The following is a 23,650-nucleotide window of genomic DNA, read 5'->3' as shown; positions in this document are numbered from 1 at the left end:
GCTCAAAATTATGTAAAACAGGGTATTTATTAGCTAAAAGAAGTGACTTCTGTTGCTTTTACAGTTTCTTTTCACTGCGCAGCAAAACTCTGTATTATACGCAGCTATTATGTATGCCATTATGAAGAGCTAAGCCCACTGACTGATAAATATACTTTCTGCCCTGATAGAGAACCATTGTTCCATATTCTGACAAACAATCAGTTATCAGCATAAGTGTATTGACGTAAGTGCTAATGTGGTGAAATTTCGAGTCCTATTTGTACCTATTTATAAATCCCATTTGCTGCACTTCTCAATGATATCCAGGGCTTTCACAGCATTTAGTTACATTGCGACAACAACATATTCAAATTTTTCCCCATACTAGATGCAAGGATTGACCTTGTAAGAAAGAAATATCCTATTCAGATAGGTGGATTTAAAAAAATATTATACTCCTTTCCCATTCACCATCTATAATTGGAGATTTGCGACGTGCTGTATTGCTAGCCGGCATTCATGTTTTTAAAATGGAATTAAATATATCCTTATGCCTAGGAAACCAAAATCCTCCTATTAACACAATGCTCCGGATCTGTTCAGAAAAAGTGGGTATTAATAATATCAGCCATTCTGCATTCCTGTCATAATTGTTTTTATCAACATAACACTTGTGGTCAAAATACCTATCAACACAAATACTTTTTTTCCGGTAAGAAATGCACAAAAAGATGAGTTCTTTGGTGTCAGAGGAAGGGATTTTAAATATTCTAGAACATGAAAATCCATTACAAGTCATATTTCTGAAATATATATGATAACACAAATTATTTATAATGTATTACTATTTCAGCCAGAAGTCACATCTTTCCCATGAACATTTAGAAAAGTTTCATCTTTTCAGTTTTAAACTAAGTTGACAACAAGACTTGCGAAGTCAACTGCGTGATACAAGAGGAGAAGAATTAGAAAAGGGTATACCGTATATACTCGAGTATAAGCCGAGTTTTCAGCGCGGTTTTTCGTGCTGAAAACGCCCCCCCCCCCCCCTCGACTTATACTCGAGTGAACTCTCCGCCTGTCAATCCCTTTCAGTGGTCTTCAACCTGCGGACCTCCATATGTTGCAAAACTACAACTCCCAAGCATGCTGGGAGTTGTAGTTTTGAAACATCTGGAGGTCTGCAGGTTGAAGATCACTTCGGCCTTCGTCATCATCCAGAACCCCTCCTTTAGTTTTCTACTCACCTCCCCTCGGTGGGAAGGAAGGGTGAGCTGTTCCGGACCATCTATGCTGCAGGGACCATCTGGTGGGGAGGTTTAATCATTCTGGGCTGTCTATTTTCACTGTGAAGCCCTCTTCTCCGCTCCGGGCCCGGCCCCGGACTAGTGACGTTGCCTTGACGACGATGCACAGGAACGTCCGTGCGCAGCAGACGTACCCCTGCATGAACGTCCCTGTGCGTCATCGTCAAGGCAACGTCATTAGTCCGGGGCCGGACCCGAAGTGGAGAAGAGGGCCTGCCGGTGAAAATGGACAGCCCAGAATAACAAACCCTCCCCACCGGACGGTCCCTGCAGCATAGATGGCCTGGACCAGCTCACCCTTCTTTCCCACCGAGGGGAGGTGAGTAGAAAAGTAAAAGGGGGGTCTGGATGATGACAAAGGTCTCAGTGATCTTCAACCTGCGGACCTCCAGATGTTTCAAAACTACAACTCCCAGCATGCTTGGGAGTTGTAGTTTTGCAACATCTGGAGGTCCGCAGGTTGAAGACCACTGAAAGGAATTTACAGGCAGAGAGTTCACTCGAGTATAAGCTGAGGGGGGCGTTTTCAGCACAAAAAATTGTGCTGAAAAACTCGGCTTATGCTCGAATATATTTGGTATACCCTTTTCTAATTCTTCTCCTCTTGTATCACTCAGTTGACTTCTCAAGTCTTGTTGTCAACTTAGTTTAAAACTGAAAAGATGAAACTTTTCCCGGCATGCTGGGAGTTATAGTTTTGCAACATCTGGGGGGTCCGCAGGTTGAAGACCACTTTGACAGGCGGTGATGATGAAGGGGGGAATGATGACGGGGGTCTGGTTCATGACAGGGGGGATGATGACAGGGGGATGATGACAGGGTGATGATGACGGGGTGATGATGATGGGGTGAAAATGACAGGGTGATGATGTCGGGGGTCATAATGACTGTGATGATGACGGGGGTGTTAATGACGGGGGTCTGGATGATGACAGGGGGGGATGATGATATGGGTGGATGATGTATTTCTCACCCTAGGCTTATAGTCGAGTCAGTAACTTTTCCTGGGTTTTTGGGGCAAAATTAGGGGCCTCGGCTTATATTCGGGTCGGCTTATACTCGAGTATATACGGTAGTCAGAATACATATGAAGATCCAGCCTTGTGTAGCCTCTGGCAAAGTCTCTTGATGGAGATGTTCATACAGGGTCTAGTTGATGCACATTTTGGTTTAGAATCCAAACTGAAAAGGCACAAAAACAGTACGGTGTAGGCAAATGGCATTTTAGCATGGATTTACTGTGAATTTTACACTATAGATAAATGTACCACATAATCTGCTTGTGTTATATGGAGATATTAATATGGATTTGCCACGGACTTACTGTAGATTTCATCGGTTGTAATGCATAGAATGAAATCTCAAAAAAATCTTCACCCACCATGATGCAGATCAGCTACAATGCTTTGTAAAGGGAGGTAGCACAGGTGCAAAATACTGATGAACAACCACTCGCACACCTACAATTCTTGAGGGGGGTAGCTACTTAGTATAAGGGTCTGTATTTGTGGGTTTCCCGAAGTGTAGTTGAGAGGGGCAGGCTCTTTGCGGAAAATCCGCTGCAGAAAATCTGCCACAAGCCCCATTGAAGTCAATAGGATCTGCGGCGGATTTTCTGTAGCGGAAATTCTGCAGTGTAAAATCTGCTGCAAACAACCACCAAGAGCCCGCCCCCTTTCAATTATGCAGCGGGAAACCTGCAAATAAATCTGCTCGTGTGAACGTATGCTTATAGCTGCACACAGATAAGGCATATACAGGGTGCTAGTTACATAACAACATTATAGGATGAAATCTACACAATCCATGTTAAATGTACATAAACATCTGCATCAATATCTGCAATAAAGATGCATTTTTTGCAGCAGATATGACCATGGTGAAAAATTATGTCACGTGTGAATCTATGCTCAATAACCAACACACTCTCTCTGTCAGAGACTTTGCTCCAGATTTGGCCAAGAATGTTATTCTGGTATAAAGCTTGCATTCAGAGTTTACTGAAGATTCACCAGTCATTTGCACATTGCAAACTCAAAAAATAACAGCAGCATACTACAAGAGCTAAGATATGTGAGTAATATAAAAAAAAAAAAATGGGCACTCTCAGAATTTAAAAACTTTATATGTTGTACATCTTGGCAAAACATTAAAGGGGTATTCCAGATTTTTTTTTAATTTGACTATGCTACAAGGGCTGTAAAGTTAGTGTAGTTCATAATATAGTGTCTGTACCTGCGTGTGACGGTTTTCTCACAGTTCTGTGATTTTCACCCCAATATTTATTTTTAACAGCATGCAAAATTACTGTTGTTTCAGATTTTCCCCAGGTTGCAATGCGGCCGAGACCTGACTCACTAGTCAGCTGATGACAGGGAACCTGTCTGCATCAATGGGTGGAGGGATCGCTTGGTGGGAGAGAGATCAATCTGCAACCAATGCAACAGCTTTAGGCACCCTGATTGAAAACCACAGGTCTTTTGAATGGATGCAGCTCATTTATGTTTCAATGGGTGGGGGGGCTGATGTGTGGGAGGGAGAAAAATTGAATTATGGGATTTGTAGGCAAAAAAGAAAACTCAAACAGGAAATACCAGTTCACAAAAAGCTAGACACAGTGTTATGGTAATCTCACAACATAGCTATTTAGCCCCAAGACAAGCACAGCTTCCTCCTAAGCATGTCCATTACTGTCTGGCAGGTACTTACTAAAATCACCTTAAGGTGGATAACCCCTTTAACCTTTATACTTCATAAAAATTTAATCTTCTTCGAGTGGGGGTTAAAGAGTTGGGGATTACAGAGCAGCCTGCAGTGAATGGATGAAGAGACCCTGCACAGCAGACTCAGGGAGGACGTGAATGCATGGTGATTGAGGGGGGGGCTAAGTTCTTGCCTCGGACAAGCCCTTTCCTGAGCAGTGGATATCAGAATGAGTATGCATCAGAACAGAGGGATTTGTCAGCCAACCACAGAGGCTAGACACACAAAAAGGATGTAAAGAATCTAAATGACCTAGTGAGTAACATATATAAGCATTGTTTTTTTTTTTTTTTTTTTGATATGATGGTACACGTAAAAAACAGAGGTTCTCAGCATATAATTTGATCAAATAGAGTGTACCATCCCACCATAGTAAGGTAACATCATTGGGGTGGACACTTGACTATAGATATCCCTTAGTAGGATCCAGATATTCAATGTTTAAAACCACCCAGGGGGATGGGTGGAGTACACGTCCAAGACAGCCATTCCCCTCACTTGCAATATAAAACCAAAATATTTAATTGGCCGAATTGGCCAGATTATCCAGAAGAACTATTATAATTGTACAGGTGTGTGCTTTTTATTTAGATTATTATATTTTTATATCATTGTATATTTTTGTGTGCACAAGACACCCTGCTTGATACTTACTGGCAATTGGGTAGTAGCTACAACAACTGTTCCATCCAGCATGCAACAGTGTCTCTTCATGCCAAATGTCAGACTGGAGCATAATATAACTTCTGACATGGTCACCCCCTCTCATGCTGGGCTCATATGTAGTATTTTGGAAAATATTTAATCATGGTTATTATTATTATTTTTTGTGCACACTGAGCCATAGTAGTGTGCACCTGTATATTTAGAATAGTTATTTTGTATGTGCTTGCCAATTTTTTACAGTAAACAATACAGCACATGTTACACAACAAGGAATATTTATCACACATGTTTATACACAATGAAACCTGTTTTCTGGAGTGAATCCATTCAAAAGAATGAGCTCTGGTTGATCTCCATATTCATCAAGCACCTGATATGTTGGCTTGAAAGTCCAGTGATCAACAGTTGGTATCTTTAAACAAAATCAGGAGTAGAACCAACAGAGATAAAACTACTATTAAAAGATTTGCACCCCTTATATGTGTTTTAGACCCACTTCTGGTTTTGGCTTAAAAAAATAATAATAATAATAACCATGATTAAATATTTTCCAAAATACTACATATGAGCCCAGCATGAGAGGGGTGACCATGTCAGAAGTTATTTTATGCTCCAGTCTGACATTTGGCAAGAAGAGACACTGTTGCATGCTGGATGGAACAGTTGCTGTAGCTGTAGAAAGTATCAAGCAGGGTGTCTTGTTCTAACTAATAGGACATCTGGCCTAAACTTGCTGGGTAAGGGAATTAACTCGACAACGGCCATGTAAAATCCCCTTTCATGCCTGATGTCAGGCTAGGTAAAAAAGAAAGTCACTTTCCAAATGCTTTAAAGAAGTACACCGCCGAAAAACATCTTGTCCCCTATCTAAAGGACCAATAAATGTGGTCAATAGACATGAATGAAGGGGGCATGGCGTGATGTCATGTCCCCAGCGGCGGGATCCCCGCGATCTCTGGGCCAGCAGCAGCAGCGGCCAAAACACAGAAACTTGGAGCTTCTGTGTTCGTGACGTTGCGCCATGCCCCCTCCATTCATGTCTATGGGAGAGGGCGTGATGGCCACGTAGTAGCCGTCAAGCCTCCTCCCATAGACATGAATGAAGGGGGTGTGGTGGCTGTAGTCGCCAGTCATCTGAATTTGCTCCATGCACGAAGGACTAGGGTGCCGCGCCGGAGATCGCAGGGGTCCCCAGCGGTGGGACCCTGCAATCAGACATCTTTTCTTCTATCCCTTGGATAGGGGATAAGATATTTTTTGGCAGAGTACCCCTTTAAGGACCTGATTTGTGGTATAAGTTGGATATTATCTGCTTTTCATCCTAAAAAAAAAAATTTGTTCCATTCACTGACAGCAAAAAGTATATTAGAAAAGGAAATATGTTGAATTATAAAATAAATTATTTCTATTTGCACAAACCCAAAAATGCTTTTAGAATGGTGTTAGTATACTAACTGATATGTAAAACCCCCTAACTGAACCAACTGAGTAGTAAAAACCTTTCTATTTTGGTTATATATAAAGTCGTTGCTTGCTAACAAGTTACAGCAAAACAAACATGTATTTTTCATTACCGGGTACACAACAGATGAATAATAAGCGGAAGCCGAGGCATTTTACTTAATAATGCTAGTGGTGGGATTTATAGGGCTTCTTTTGTTTTTTTGCTTTTAGCAGTGATCAGAGGATGCTTTCTCTAGATGTTTTATTATGGATATAATATTATCCTCTTATAACCAGTTGTGTGTAATAGCCGGAAGAGGAGACATTGGAAAGATGAAGCTGTCTGAAACCAAAGTCCTTTAAAACATTATCATAAACCACATTACAATATGCTTGTACGGGGGTGAAGAATGATTTCCTTTGGTCAATTCACCATTTATTCTAATTCCTTATGTGTCAGTGACACCAACAAAATGTACTACTCCAACTCTGCCCTCTTTACCCGATGTACTTATTCAGCTTCTCCATTGTATTCTTTTGTTTTAATGTCTCCAGTCTAAATGGACACAACAAAAAATATCTATTCTGCGAAACTTATAGAATTTATATAGACTGTTATAGCCATCAAGATGAATCAGAAGACACGTCTTCATAACCCTTCACATTCCTATCCCTAATATGACTAGTGAGAGTGATCTGATCATATGGTACTGCCAGGAATTCCTGAGGGATCAGAGTAGTTGTTTTAGTGTCCATCAAAACTTCATGACAGAATACTTTAAAGAGGCTCATGATTGATGTCATACTGCAGTGATATGGCATCAATAGGTGATCAGTACATGTCCAACCTCTTGGATCCCATCTGATCATGACTCCATCTGAACATAACCTCAGATGATTTGTTATTCACCAGACATAAAGCCGCCTTCTACATTATCTGTCTCATATTTCTGCTCAACCCCCCATTCAGATTAACGTCTTTTTGGTTAATACCAGGCACTGTGGTGCTGTGTCTGGTAAAAGTGCAATGAAATGGTCCCATCATTCTTGGGATTAGAGATTACAATTGTCATGTTTTCATGATATATCATGAAGGGCTTATTAAAAAAAACTGTGAAAAAGTGTGTGATTTGGGTACCCTAAGCTATTTAATGACAGTAACAGCTCATTTTGGGGGCAGATGGCCACATGTTCTTTTTAAACGAGTATAAGTTTAAACCCTAATAATAATAAAAATACCAACAACATCAGGAAAAAAAAAAAACAGGATAGACACAGATAGATAGATAGATAGATAGATAGATAGATAAATGTAGAAAAGATTGGCAGCACAATGTTGTGTTTTCAGTGCAGGCTGGATAACCCGGTCATAGGTCCACTTTATAGATAGATAGATAGATAGATAGATAGATAGATAGATAGATAAAATAATAATAATAATAGTAGTATTAATAGTAGTAGTAGTAGTAGTAGTAGTACTGTAATGCATTTTAAATCATTGTTGTGTGCACGTGTGTTTTCAAAGGTAGCCATAGTGTTTTCCACTGACTGGTCATCCAACTATATATTTGGACATTACCCCTAAGAATACTTACCGCCATAAGTAAAATATATATTTAGAACATACAATTTGACCTTGGCTGATATAACCCAAAAGCAGGTTATGGCCATCTACTAACCTATAACGTCCTAGTTCCAAGATATAAGATCTGAATCTCCCGATTTTGATCAGTCAGAATATTGAAGGTTAATTGTACTCCCTTATATTTCTGTTACATTGCATTGTTCATTTCTTTCAGTTTATTCACTTTTCCAGTTCTAACCTCCCATTATTTAGCAGAAATAATTGGGTAAGCATTAGAAATAAGACAGAATGACTATTAATTAGTAACAATTAACTATCAAACTCTAAAGTGCTAATAAGTTTTCCAAGGATTTCCCCCTTGTATATCATTGCACAGTTGGAATGGGAAGATTCTTGTTTTAATTTTACATAAATTAATTAGAAAAACAAAAATGTCATTAGCAGAAGTCAGGAACAAAAGCACAGAGATTCTAAAATATAATCAGGTTTCTTTTCAATTTTTATAGCAATGCGCTGCAGTAAAGAGTGTAAACAGAGAACTCGGGCACCTTGCCACAAGAAACCTTTTTCTCTATCTTTCGCATAGATTTTTTGCTGTGTTATCATTTAAACATTTGCTAGTTTACAATGGATGTTTAAGATGATGAATAGAAAAGTAAAAGGCAATGTTCTTGTATAATTGACTTTTAAAGTTAAACTTTACCTATAGGGATCTAAGCTTGATTTTTGTAGAATGATAGTCTTCTAGGTGTTACAGCTTGACTATGGACTTTAATTTTTATTTATATTAGTATCTTCAGTAAATAATAGCAATTCGTTAATATACATGAATAGGAATTTTGTATGATAAAGTCACAATCAAGGCCTTCACATTTGCTATAGAAGTCCGTGAAGTCTAGGGGTGAACCCAACTTTTTTGTTGCCTGAGAAAACAGTAAAAAGGTGGCTCCAGCGGCACCACAAGGTGGATGTAAGATGTAGAGAACATAAGAAAAAAGAAACAAATATTTTTACATGTAATGTCAATATGTTTGATTCGGACCTTGTTCACATATGCTGTGTAAATTTGCAGTGTATAACATACAGACAGTATAACTTACTGTATCAAAACAAAAAAACAAATCTCACTTTGTAAGTACTGTACCTGAACTATGCTCAGCATATATATACACAGTATCAGAATAAATGAATATGGAACTATAACCAAACCCAGTACGTAACTGGTTATGAGATCCAAGCACAGTAAACAAATAGGGTATTAAATCTAAGTTTAGCAAATAAATACAGTAGCAAAAGTAAGTCCAGTAAATAAACATAATGCCAAATCCGGCTCAGGTCATAAATATGGTTTCAGCAGTGAACCCAGTAAATAAGATACCAGAACAAACAATAAATATAGCACCACAACTAAGCTCAGTACATATATGCATTATCAGAAACAAGCTCAATAAAGAAATATGGTAACAGAAGTTAGCACCCACTCTCTCTCTCTCTCTCTCTCCCTCCCACCCTAGTTCAGACATTTACGCATGCGGCGATACCAAATATGTTTTATTTTTTTATTTTTTTATTTTATTTTATTTTATTTTACACTTTTGAGGGAAAAAGGGACAATTTACACTTTTATTGGGAGAGGGGATTTTTCAATTTTCACACTTTTTCTGTCCCCATTAGGGACTATTTCTAGCAATGACTTGATTGATGATACTGTTCAGTGCTATGCATAGTGCATAGCACTGATTACTATTATAGGCGATCTTCTGCTCTGGACTGCTGGAAGGCAGATCAGTGTCAGTGCAGAAGATGCCGGGAAGGTGGCAGAGGCAGGCGAGGGAACCTCCGTCTGCCATGTTAGCTGGTCTGATCCCTGCAGCCGTGCCACGGGCGATCAGATCAGCCAAAACTGTAGCCGCACTGCCGCAGATGTTGTGATCTGTATTGATCACGGCATCTGAGGGGTTAATAGCGGACATCCACGCGATCGCGGATGTCGGCCATTACCGGTGGGTCCCTGACTGCTATCAGCAGTCGGGATCTGCCGTGTATGACCCGAGCATCGCTCTGATGCTCGCGCTCATGTATACCATGTAAATGTAAGTCCTGGTGCACGAAGTACCTCCGCACCAGGATGTACATTTACGTCTGTGGTCGTTAATGGGTTAATAATGTTACTGCTATTAATATTGCTAGCTTGCTGGCCCCAATAATATCGCTACCCTATTCAATTGAACCCCCTCAAGTTTGGATCCTACTTCTATCCGTCATGGAAGGAAAGACAACAAACAGTGGAAAAAACTAAAACGAAGAAACACTAACAACACTAAGAAATCAGCACCACTATGAAATACAGCACCAACAGTGTTTCTAGCCCAAGATCCATAAATGACAATCTTTTAAAACTTTTATAGATTTTGGCATACACGTTCTGAAAGTATATATTTTTGAGTCTTTGTGTTTACTTTGTTATTTGCATTTTTTCTCTTCATTGTTTGTCAGGCTTTGATTGAGGGCCAGGTGAATGTTTTTCTTCACAGTCTGAATTTAAAGGGGTACTCCGGTGGAATATTTTTTTATTTTTAAATGAACTGGTGCCAGAAATTCAAACAGATTTGTAAATTACTTCTATTTAAAAATCTTAATACTTTCACTACTTATTAGTATGCTACAGAGGGAATTCTTTTCTTTTTGAATGTCTTTTTTATCTTGTCCACAGAGCTCTCTGCTGACACCTCTGTCCATCAGGAACTGTCCAGAGCAGCATAGGTTTGCTATGGGGATTTTTTCCTGCTCTGGACAGTTCCTGATACGGACATCAGGTGTCAGAAGAGAGCATAGTGGGCAAGACAAAAAGAAATTCAAAAAGAAAAGAATTTCCTCTATAGCATACAGCTTCTAATAAGTACTGGAAGGGTAAAGATTTTTTAATAAAAGTAATGTACAAATCTGTTTAACTTTCTGGTACCAGTTAATTTAAAAAACAATGTTTTCCACTGGAGTAACCCTGTAAAATTGACATTTTTGACATTCTTTCAAAATACTTCATAAAACAGTTAAAAGTAATGGTTATGTTTAGCTTTTTGTAAGAATCTGTATAATTTTCTCCTGAAGACCAAAACTGTTAAGGACAACAATGTGCAGCTATTCTGTTGTTATTTTTCACCTTGGTTGGGGGAGGATCCATGCAGTTCAATGATGTTCAATTAGCCGCTTAACTTCCGATTGTACTTTGTCACCTCCTCTGTGTTCAGCAAATGTATTCAGTTTTATAACCATTCTCATACAGAACATTTTTCACAGATTTAAGTTGCATTCTCATGATCAAAATAAAAAATGCAGACATGGGTTAAATATATAACAAGGTAACTGTAAACTAGTAAAAGTAAAGTAAGCTGTGCGGCACCAGGAGAATGCAATTTTATATGGTACACCAGCCTTTTGAAAATGTATGATCATGCATGATCCCTCCTGTATGCTGAGTGCTCTGTCCAACCAGATTGCACAGAAAAGTTACTCTGTTTTCTCCATTGATAAGGAGGTCCTGTGGCATATTTCCCATCTCCAAAATATGTGTATATATAACATATTGAATTGGTTTCATGCTTGTAGTCTGTATTTATGCCTAATATATTTTGCTGAAATCAAGAACAGATATTGGAGGATTTTAACCCTAGAGAAAATACCCACCATATTGCAATTTCTGAATAAAAAGTGTGGGAGCTCTACATAAAACAGAAAACCTAAGCCGAGGATACTGCGTTGCACATAACCCAATGTGCCAATAGTGAAATAAGGGGGGGAAATGGTAGCAGTCCTGCTAGGCTAAGGGTGAGTAAATAGCAGAGATAGAGGAAAAGAATAAAATAATGTGAAGAGAAAATGTCCAGGATTAGGCTAAGTTTCCACTTGTATTTTTTTCTGGCAGTTTTTGGAATAGTGCCCCTGCAGCTTTTGAGACAAAGTCAGAAGTGGATCCATAAGGGAGGAGAAGTGTAAGTCCTTCCTTTATATGTCCTATTCCTTTTGAATACACTTCTGGGTTTGGCTCAAAAACTGCAGTGGCAGTATTCCAAAAACTGACAGAGAAACCAAGTGGAGCCTATAAATAACATTTATTTAAATAATTAGAACTGTAATGTGAGGTCTATAGCAGGGCCCTTGCTTCAGATGGATCACAAAATATTATAAAAAATGCTAAAATTGAATGAATATAGTTTAAAATAAATGCATATAAAATAGGGGACAATTGTATTTTCCTGTGAAAGAGTAGGTAGGGACATGGAGTGTTATAGTCTCTGCGATGTGGTTAGCGCGGTGTACTGGTAAGTACTATATAGATAATTCCCCGCAATGGATAATAGGCGATATTGTCAATATTCTAGCAATGTATATTGCTGGCATGGATGGCACCATGTGCCGATGTAGTGAATTAAATGCAGAGCTGTGATAAGTTCAGTAGTAGCATTCGGCAGTGCTGGAAGCCCCCTATTTAATGCCCATTCTACCCTGTCAGCACAGGGCTGCTGTATGAGTGGTTTTAAGTGGTGTGGGAGTTATGGCAAAATGTCATTCATGTGCGCATTGCAGCGCTGGAGTCCTCCACTTTGGGACCCTCTTTAACCCTGACGGCACAGGGCCAAAATTACAAATTCAAAGCAGAATTAAGGTTTGGCACAATGTGCCTCTTACCGATTATGCCGATGGTGAGATTGCTGGACTGTGCTTGCTGCGGCTGGGCAGCGGTGCAATCGTGCTCGGTGGAGCTTGCTTTCAGTTCTCAAATGAGACGACAATGGTTCCTGAATTGCAGGTACTCCAATGTGTCTACGATTGGGGTATTGGTGGATGCAGTTTTAGGCTAGACGCGTTTCGGGGAGCCATGTCCCCTTTTTCAATAGCGATGAGGGTGGATGACTGAATGGAAATGCCCGGGAATTTTGGCATTTCATAACAAGTGCATAAAATACGTCATGTTGGTGATAGGAAAACTCCGGACTGGGATTTCTACAGAATATACCTCACCTGATACTCACAATTTAAATCTTAGTATCAGGTGAGGTATACTCTGTAGAAACCCCGGTCCAGAGTTTACCTATCACCAACATAACTTATTTTTTGCACTTGTTATAAAATGCCACATTTCCCAGGCATATCCATTCAGTCAACCACCCTCATCGCTATTGAAAAAGTGGACATGGCTCTCCGAAACGCATCTAGCCTAAAACTGTCCATTTGTGGACACATTGGAGTACCCACTAATCAGGAGCCATTGTCGTCTCATTTGAGAACTGAAAGCAAGCTTCATCAAGCATGATCCCACCGCTGGCCAGCCGCAGCAAGCACAGTCCAGCAATCTCACCATCGGCATAGCCGATAAGAGGCACATTGTCCAAAACCTTCATTCCACTTTGAACTTGTAATTTTGTCCCTGTGCTATCAGGATTAAAGAGGATTAAAGAGACTATAACACTCCATGTCCCAACCTACTCTTTCACAGGGAAATACAAGTGTCACCTATTTTATATGCATTTATTTTATACTATATCCATTCAATTTTAGCACATTTTATTATATTTTGTGATCCATATTGCAATTTCTGATGAAGCCCGTTCAATACAATATCATGCCATGCTACCAGAATGCTCAAAAGGTCAGTGTCCACGCACAAACACAGCACATACACGTCATGGCAGAGTGTCACCAAATTATGTTGTTGTGAAAAGCTGGTAATTTCACACTAGATGAGTATATTGAGTTTAGAGAAAAATAAGAAAGCACTCCCACCCAAAAAATGGTATTCCATGGTCTGTTAGCCACCTCCACAGTGTATAGTGCTGGGTAGTGTATTTACCTGTGCCTTTGTAATCCAGTTATTGGCTCCATTCTGGTCCTGTTCTGGATCATATAAGTGGTGCACCTTCCGACTAAACTTGTAACATGTGTGCACTTTCTCTATTCATTAGTGACTTCTGTTTCACATACAACCTATTGTAAATTTCAGCAAGCCAGTTTGGAAATCATATGCCCCAGGGCAGGACCAGAATAGAACCAATTACTGGCTTACAAAGCATTGTACACTATGGAGGTGACTAACGGGTGTGTGTGTCAATGCCTAGTCCCAGCTGAATGTGATGTGTGACCCTTTGATGGAGTTGAGGCCTGAATTTAAGACCCACACAATATTTAAGGTGGACCTCCAGCTCTGGTTTTTTCTTTTATGAATCCTTTTTTGGTTTAACAACTTCTATATCTTACAATTTAACCTCTTAAGGACTCAGGGCGTACGTGTACGCCCTGAGCCTGGTCCCGGTGTGAAAAATGGGTTCACGCCGTGACCCCGCATCACAGCGGGTCGGTCCTGGCTGCTAACGATAGCGTACGTCACCGATCGTTGTGCCGCACACTGTTAACCCTTCAGACGCGGCAATCAAACTTGACCGCTGCGTCTGAAAACGAAAGTAAACACTTCCCGGCAGCTCAGTCGGGCTGATCGGGACATTGTGATAAAATAGAGATGTTCCGATCAGCTGGGACGCAGGCGGAGGTCTCCTTACCTGACTCTGCAGCGTCCGATCGTCGATTGATTGCTCCAAGCCTGAGCTACAGGCTTGAGCAATCAAGCCCCTATCTCACTGATCCCTGCAAAGCTATGGCTTTGCAGGGATCAGCATTCGAGATCAGTGGGTGCAGTGTTATAGGTCCCTATGGGAGCTATAGCACTGCAAAAAAAAGTGCAAAAAAAAGTTAACAAAGGTCATTTAACCCCTTCCTTAATAAAAGTTTGAATCACCCCCCTTTTCCCATAAAAAAAAACTGTGTAAATAAATATAAAAATTAACATATGTGGTATCGCCGCGTGCGTAAATGTCCGAACTATAAAATTATCTAATTAATTAAACCGCATGGTCAATGGCGTACGCGCAAAAAAATCCAAAATCCAAAATAGCGTATTTTTGGTCACTTTTTATATCATAAAAAAATCTATAAAAAGCAATCAAAAAGTCCGATCAACACAAAAATAAAATCTTCAGAACACGGTGCAAAAAATGAGCCCTCATACTGGCCCATACGCAGAAAAATGAAAAAGTTACAGGGCTCAGAAGATGACAATTTTAAACATATACATTTTCCTGCATGTAGTTATGATTTTTTTCAGAAGTGCGACAAAATCAAACCTATATAACTAGGGTGTCATTTTAACCGCATGGACCTACAGAATAAAGATAAGGTGTAATTTTGACCAAAAAAATGCACTGCATAGAAACAGAAGCCCCCAAAATTTGCAAAATGAAATTTTTTCTTCAATTTTGTCGCACAATGATTTTTTTTCCTGTTTTTCCCTGAATTTTTTGGTAAAATTACTAATGTCATTGCAAATTAGAATTGGTGGTGCAAAAATTAAGCCATCATATGGATTTTTAGGTGCAAAATTGAAAGCGTTATGATTTTTAGAAGGTGATGAGGAAAAAATGAAAATGCAAAACGGAAAAACGCTAAGTCCTTAAGGGGTTAATGTCTAGCTGCCACTAGTCTTCCAGAGTAGACAATGATAATCGACCAAGATCTCTACTCTAGCTTTTAAATAGGGTCCTAAGCAGGTAACTCCTTCATCAGCTCTTTATGTATGCTAATCATAACACATTTCCAAATTACTCTTACACTACTCTTTCACATTGCTACACATATCACTTTATGATATTGTCTTCTGTAACTTTGATAGAGATTGTGTGGTTAGGCAACATGCTTACTGCTTTTCCATACAAACTCTTATTTCCAGCATTCGACCTGATGAGGAAGAATGGGTGACTTGAGACCAGTATGCCAGTGATGGGTGGGGGTCCTTAGGTTATTCAGAGGATAGGTGATAAACAAAGATTATGGAGTAAACACCACGCTATTGAATGTATCACATATATTATAACTACTGTACTCATACACATTATAACAACATTCTCTACTTGTTTTTCAGAAGCATTTAGGCAAGAACTCATATGGTAAAAAATCAGCTGAATACATTTTTGGACAAGCCATATACTGCTCACTTACAGTGTGACAGAGGACTTCTACACACTCAGTATCAGTATATAGAATAAAAGAGTTCCTTTATCTCTCACAATTTGTTCCTATAGAATGTAAACAGCCCCCACCTAAATATACATATATTCCCTTTTGTATTGTCATATGGTTCCTCCATGAGGCACTGTATTCTCCCATAAAAGTAAAAAAAAAATTCCCTAAACCCCTTAAGGACACAGGGTTTTTCCATTTTTGCATTTTCATTTTTTTTTATCACCTTCTAAAAATCATAACGCTTTAAATTTTGTGACTCCAATTCTACTTTGCAGTGACATTAGTCATTTTACCAAAATATCCATAGCAACAAAATTGAAGAAAAAATGCCATTTTGTAATTTTTGGGGGCTTACGTTTCTATGCAGTGCATTTTCCGGTAAAATTACATATTATCTTTATTCTGTAGGTTCATACGGCTAAAATGATACCCTACTTATATAGGTTTTATTTTGCATTACTTCTAAAAAAAAACATCATAACTACATGCAGGAAAATGTATACGTTTAAAATTGTCATCTTCTGACCCCTATAATCTTTTTATTTTTCCATTAATGGGCAAGTATGAGGGCTAATTTTTTTGTGCCATGATCTGAAGTTTTTATCAGTACCATTTTTATATTGATCAGACTTTTTGATCACTTTTTATTCATTTTTTCATGATATATAAAGTGACCAAAAATATGCTATTTTGGACATTGGAATTTTTTTTGCGCGTACGTCATTGGTCGTGTGGTCTAATTAACAATATATTTTTATAGTTTGGACATTTCTGCACGCAGTGATACCACATATGTTTATTTTTATATATCGTTTTTTTTTTTCAATGGGAAAAGGGGGGTGATTCTTACTTTTATTAGGGAAGGGGTTAAATGATCTTTATTAACTTTTTTTCACACTTTCTTTTTAGCCTCCCTAGTGGCTATTACACTGAACATTCTGATCTCATACACAGATCATTGCCGTGCATTGACACGGCAAAGATCAGTGTTATTGGCGGTCGATTGCTCAAGCCTGGATTTTAGGCTTGGAGAAATCAATCGCCAATCGACCGCAATGGAGGCAGGTAAGGAGAGCTCCGCTCACATTCTAGCTAATTGGGACATTGCGATTTCACTGCGATGGTCCCGATCAGCCCGACTGAGCTCCCGGGAAGTTTTTACTTTCATTTTAGACACGTTGATCAATTTTCAACGCAGCGTCTAAAGGGTTAATAGTGTGCGGCACAACGATCGGTGCTGCACGCTATTAGCCCAGGGTCCTGGCTGTCATTAGCCGACATGACCCCACATTATATACCGGGACAAGGCGCAGGGCGTACAGGTATGCCCTGCATCCTTAAGAGGTTAAAGGGGTACTTCTCTGGCCAGCATGGAAATAATGCGTGGAATGTTTTTATGCTGTGGGGGTCAGCCACGCCCCCTTGTGATGCCATGGCCATGCCCCCTCAATGCAAGTCTATGGGAGGGTGTGTGGCCATGACATCAAAGAACATTGCAGGACAACACATTGTTCTCAGTGTGCTATGGGCTCAAATCCCATCAAACCTTTGAACATGCTGACTGTAGTGGTTCCAACAGAGATTGCTGCTGTGGGCTCCTCCTGATGCTTGCTACATCATAGTTACATAGTTAGTACGGTCGAAAAAAGACATATGTCCATCAAGTTCAACCAGGGAATTAAGGGGTAGGGGTGTGGCGTGTGGCGTAGTCTGCCATACTAATAAACGTTATCTTAGGTCTCACAATGACACCACTGTAAAAGGTTGAAAAGTAGATATCTATTGTTATATTGTGAAAAAAAGGTCCAAGCCAACACACTTATAAGTGTCAATAAACAAACCTTTTTAATTTATATAAAGCTAAGCAGTTAGAATCACAATCACCGCTTTAATGGGAGGCTAGATCCTGCTTAGGTTAAACTTCAGCAAAAAAAAAAAAAGGAAATTTCACTATATCTAAAAAGAACAAAAAATTTAAAATTAAAATACTCCAAACTCTTGACTCTTGAAATGGATGAATACATTTGCAATCTCATTAAATCCGTAAACAGAAAAAAGTATCCTAATTCCTAGCAAACCTCTTCTTAACTGGGCGTTTCCCGAGACAGGAGTCATCAGAGAGGATTTAGACAGAAAAGAACAACCTTAACTTCAGAAGCTCATAAGTACTGAAAGTATTAATCTTTTTTAATAGAAGTAATTTACAAATCTGTTTAACTTTCTGGAGTCAGTTGATATATATAAAAAAGTTTTTTCCTGGAATACCCCTTTAAGTGCTTAGCTTTATTTAGGACTGCCATATTTTAGGTGGGGCTCCACCTGCTTGACCAGAAAATACTGCCCAGGAAACCGTATAAACTTTGTCTTTAAAAATAACTACTTTTATGTATCTGTACATGCCTAGCTCCAAACAGTCATTTGTTAATTTCTTATTTTTGTTTTCTTCCTTTCCTCCCCCCCCCCTTTTTTTTTTTTGTTTTTTTTTTGTTGTTGTTGACATAAAGCAATCCCGACAATCCCCTAAGAAACCAGCAATAGGAAGGTCTGCTTGTTCACACATAAAACTATGCTGGCTTGGACCTTTTTTCTCAATATACTATAGACATTTGTGCTACATCTGAAGGCTCATCCTTTTGTGGTGGTGTCATTGTGAAACCATAGATGTTGTATTTCATTATAGTTAATGGTTTTGTTGTACAATGGATGTCACAGTGCTCAAAGCAACATAATTATTTCATACTATAATCGAGTATTTATTTATGTTTTCTTCAGTAAAATAAGGATCATTATCATCTTCACCATCATCATCCTTATCGTCACGGCACCATTTTTGCAATCCATTCATATTAGTTGATTTGACAATGTTTGTCCATTATTTAAAAGCTGTCTCCAAACGCACTTTTTCTTTTTACTTGAAAACTTTTTCTACCTATTTCATATATTTCTTCCTACTACCTTAAAAAAAAAAGTTATTAGGTTTTTTAAAACATTTTTTTTTAAGTTTATGTGTCTAGTGTTTTTATGTAGGGACATGGTTCAAGACTGCAATACCATGAACAAGCTGATCTGGCACATACAGTATGTTATATGTTGCTTGCTTTTTTGCCATAATAATTGACCTGCTATCTGTCTCCTATTTCTTAACTTAAAACTAAATACTTTTGTAAGAAAAATGATGGCCCTTTCTTTTTTGGCAAACTGTTTAATATGCATTATAGTTAAAAAAAAGTTCCATTGACCTTTTTTTTTTTCCTGACTGAGTCTTTCTGGGCATATCTGACAACCTGTTCCCTCTTAAAATAAGACTACGCAATATTTATTTGCTTATTTTTCCTTAAAGTACCTTCCTATTTTTGTTTTCCCTTCCTTTATTTTGCCTTTGTTTTTCTTTTTTTTTTTAGGTTTCAGAGAATATATGTTGAACACAATAAGCCTTCCCGGACACCCCAAACCTCTTAACCAAGGCATTTATGTTCACGACGTCGGTGTTTATTTCAGCAAAGGACGCCACGTCTTTTAAGCCTCTAAAGCCTCCTTGTTTATGTTGTCAAGTTTAGGCTGTTCTCTCAAAATGTGAAGGGAGGCACAGAAAACTTTTGGATCAAGGTTTCACAAGACTGCACTAGTCCTCTGTTGTAAACTTTTAACTACGACAGAAAGGTATTTCTGTCGAAAGATAAATGTTGCTTTAACTACAGTAGCTACTGCTTTCAAAATTATCCAGACATGCAACAGCAGCAGGAGCAGCAACTTATAATAAAACAAAGGAGACAGACTCGAAAGGAGCCATCTTTATAATAAACACTAGTTGTATTTGTTTAAAAAAAAGAAAAACAAACAAAAAAAACCTTAGTCGTGTTTTTCCTGTTTGGAATCTGTGTTTGAGTTTTCTGTGATCCTGTGACTTCACATCACCTTATTAATGATGTAATCACCCTTTGGAATGGCAACCTAAAGAGATCTCATAAAGCAGGGCTTTGTATGTTATGGAAGTCTCTAAATAATGAAGACTGGTAAGAAAGGGGCATTGTAGGTTTCTGCAACTGTACAAGCGACACAATGAGAAGTGAAATCTTACTTTTTTACCAGGAGAAAATTGTAATTATTTTTCAATGAAATGTTTTACAAATCTTTTGTGCGTCAGAATTTTTATTATTTGTATTATTTTCTTTTTTAGGGGTAAAATGCGATGGGGAGGGGGGACAACATGTGAGGTACAAATTATAGAGTCACAAAAAGCAATATTTGCTTTGTTTAAATTGGTGTTTTTTTTTAGGAAATCATACATGAGATTTCACTCAGCTGTGTTCACCCTGTAGGATTAGGAATACATCATAATCTTGAGAAAAAAAACAGAAGGTGGCATTGGAAAGAGGACCTTATTTATAAAATGATGAGAGATGCAGAAATGTTCTTGGGATGACTAGACAAACATGAAGCTGTAGTGTGGTTCCATTGGTCACCTCTTCATGGTAGAGAAGGGTGAATATAGCAGAGTTTGTCCATGTATATCTACATTAAGAGCTAAAACAAACCTATATCATATAGAGGTCATCCTAAAGCATCATGTACACAGCTCTGCCATATGCATGGGACCAGTATAGTGACACATGGTTTTATGCTATGGAGCCATAGACTTCACATGTGCTATTGTTTAATGCTTCCACATGACACCATATTATGGAGGTATATGTCCCCACCATATCTCTTATAATATGGCATCTGATGGAGCCTGCCACTGCCTACATATGAAATAATCATATGGAGGTATAGGATGGACCCAAATCTGAACTTGTACTGGGTCGTAATAAGGTTGTGTGCGTGAGGCCTTATGCTGTCATAAGCTTAGGGCACCTAAACAGCAAACTACTGCTGCATACACTTCATTTTTATTCAGTGTTTTGTCATGCACTTTGTCTAAGATACATATTTTTTGCTTCATCGAACCGCATAGCAATCTACAATCCCTGTAACAGTATCAGAGGCTCTATTAATAGATAAAAGTATCATTTGTGTCATATCATTTCCATAGATTTTTATTGCATTAATTGCCATAAAGTATCTGCTAAACTGCGTCTTTTCCGTGTCATAGTGAACTTAGCATATATAGTATAAAGCAGGATCAGACTTACGGCTCCCTAGGTACATCAGTCTGAAAATACCCCTATAATCTAAAAGTAAGAGTGCAAAAATACAAGCCTGCGTTCCCTTGAACCATTGTGCCTGAAAATGTGTCTGTTTGTATGTACACTTAGAGATATTACTACACATCAGACAAAAGCTATGTTTTGTATGATAATATAACCCAAATAGAATTATCCCAGATAATATGAAAAAAAACGGTAGTAGAGAAATCTTTTGCTCATATTACACATTACATTTTTGAAAAAATCAGCAGATATTTATAAAAAATGAATTCAAAATATTCCGTTTTAAATTTTGAACTGTGCCAAATTCCACTTGTTATATTTTATAGACCAGTCATATTATGTTAGCGAGGTTTGTGGTTAACTTATATCAACTTAAGGTCAAATGTCATGGGTCCTATAAAATATTGGTTTGTATACAGGGCATCATAAATACAATACACAAAAATAAGGTTGGAGATTGGCATACCCTTAGAATACCTAGAACTGCCCCAAAATGCTAGAACTGCCCCCATAACACCCATTTTTGGCAAGATTTGCAGAAATCCCATTCCTTTTGTGGCCTGGTTCCCAGGATTGCCCTGCCAAAAATTGGGACTTCTGGCAAATATGGGTTAGTCGAAGACAAAAGTATACTGGTAATGTGCATTAAGTTTTCTGGCCAAATAACCTGACTTGTATCAAATTGGTTCATGAAACATGCTTATAATTGGAGATAAGCAAATCGACTTGGCAAAAATTGAATTTATTAGAATCCAAACTTTTTGTAATTAATTTCAGATTTGTTTTGTCCTGATAAAAATCAGAATCAGAACCCAAATCTAGAATGAATCTGTCAGATTTGTTGAATCGGACTTAAAATCTTTATTCATGATGTTACAGCTGTTTCTTCTCCATGTTCACCTTTAAGTGAAATATACAGCTCCCTACTTTGTAAACAGGAACATGAAGAAACCCCATTTTTTTGTATTGTATACTTTATAATGCATATGTCATAATGCACTATATACAAAGCATGTAAAGTATATAAAGGACCCCATGACTGCTCTGCTTTAATGAAGTACATAGCTTAAATATTTGGCTATGTTTATTAATGTTAAGATCTACCTTTGTTCAACATTGGCTATATGTAGTCAGCACATGTACAAGCTATCATGTCTTTAATACATTTTTAAGTAATTTGCTGCTGTTTGCACATGGTTTAGTGTTAAAGGGGTACTCCGTAAGGAAACTTTATTTTTTTTAAATCATCTGGTGCCAGAAAGTTAAACAGATTTATAAATTACTTCTATTAAAAAAATCTTAATCCTTCCAGTACTTATTAGCTGCTGAATACTACAGAACACAGTGCTCTCTGCTGACATCATGAGCACAGTGCTCTCTGCTGACATCTCTGTCCATTTTAGGAACTGTCCAGAGCAGCATATGTTTGCTATGGGGATTTTCTCGTACTCTGGACAGTTCTTAAAATGGACAGAGATTTCAGCAGAGAGCACTGTGCTCGTTATTCAGCAGAGTGCTCTGTGTTCCAAAAAGAAAATAATTTCCTCTGTAGTACTCAGCAGCTAATAAGTACTGGAATGATTAAGATTTTTTAATAGAAGTAATTTACAAATCTGTTTAACTCTCTGGCACCAGTTGATTTAAAAAAAAAAAAAGTTTGCCACTGGAGTACCCCTTTAAATAAAGAAAAAAAAGATTTTACTATGTGTATAACTGTCAAACACACTGCTGTTGACAGATCTCTACTTTGGTATAACATACTTTTATTAAATATGTAAGGTTTTTATGTGGTGGGAAGCTTAGTCACATTCTCCATAAATAAAACACACAGCCATAATAAGATCTCTCAGCAAACAGCCAGTCAATGGTTTTTAAATCCAAACAGATTTATTTAATCTGTATGTGTAAGAAGGAGATTTTACAACCTACAGATGTGTCCACCCTTGCCTTTCCTTAAATGTTGTTAAAGTGTCCGTCACCTAGAAGAACTGACGTCAGCTTTCATTAACTGGGATTTCAGTGCTGAGACCGATGACCATCAAGAGAGAGAGCCCAGAGAAGTGTACGGCATTGCTGTTCTGTCCCCAGATGGTAGCAATCTCTGTCTTGCTGCTTTATAGACCTACTATGAAGCAGCAAGACAAAGATCACTACAAGTTGGGGTGTGAACCGTAATGCCAATACAACTTTGATATCATATAGCAAAATGCTAACAAAATCCTCATCATGCAGAAATTTACATTCCAGCCACTGAGTGGTCACTCATAGACAAGTAAAGTATTAACATCTCCTGACAGAGGATCGCAAAATATATTTTTTATTTTTTTTCAAAGTTAGTCATCATGTGACACAAATATTGAGATGTATGGAGCTATAAAGGAAAGGTAAGGAAGGATACATCTGTATATAAAATAGGTGAGAATGGGATATAGCATCAGTATCAAACCAGTAGGAGAAGTGTAACTCCTCTTCGTTGCTGCAATACATTGGTAGTACCAATTGGAAAGAAGCATGCCTCTTTGTCTTCTGCCAGCCCATTGGAAAATGTTGGCAAAGTTGGCAGTAGACATAGTGTGGGAGGGGTCTTTCTATGACATCCATCGGACCCCATTAGTAGAATATTGATGGCATATCTGGTTTATTAGGATACCATTGGTAACTCTGACCCACTAAAAAAGGTGAAAGAG

At 38.3% G+C, this 23,650-nt stretch overlaps 1 protein-coding gene across 9 annotated transcripts in view; it reads left to right on the top strand.

The window, feature by feature from the left end:
• NTRK3 (neurotrophic receptor tyrosine kinase 3) overlaps positions 1–23,650 on the top strand; it is a 688,036-nt gene that overhangs the window by 522,899 nt on the left and 141,487 nt on the right. For 2 of the 9 annotated variants that reach the window (XM_056571900.1, XM_056571901.1), the window contains exon 14: positions 19,215–22,245. The exons of the other annotated variants lie outside the window; for them this stretch is intronic. In XM_056571900.1, coding sequence (XP_056427875.1) covers positions 19,215–19,333 — 119 coding nt within the window. In that variant the 3' untranslated portion in view covers positions 19,334–22,245. Of the gene's footprint in view, positions 1–19,214; positions 22,246–23,650 lie in introns of those variants that run through there. 9 annotated transcript variants of the gene reach the window in all.

This window comes from Hyla sarda, chromosome 4 (genome assembly GCF_029499605.1).
Source record: "Hyla sarda isolate aHylSar1 chromosome 4, aHylSar1.hap1, whole genome shotgun sequence".
NCBI classification, from domain to species: Eukaryota; Metazoa; Chordata; class Amphibia; order Anura; family Hylidae; genus Hyla; species Hyla sarda.
This window is presented reverse-complemented; position numbering and strand designations above follow the sequence as displayed.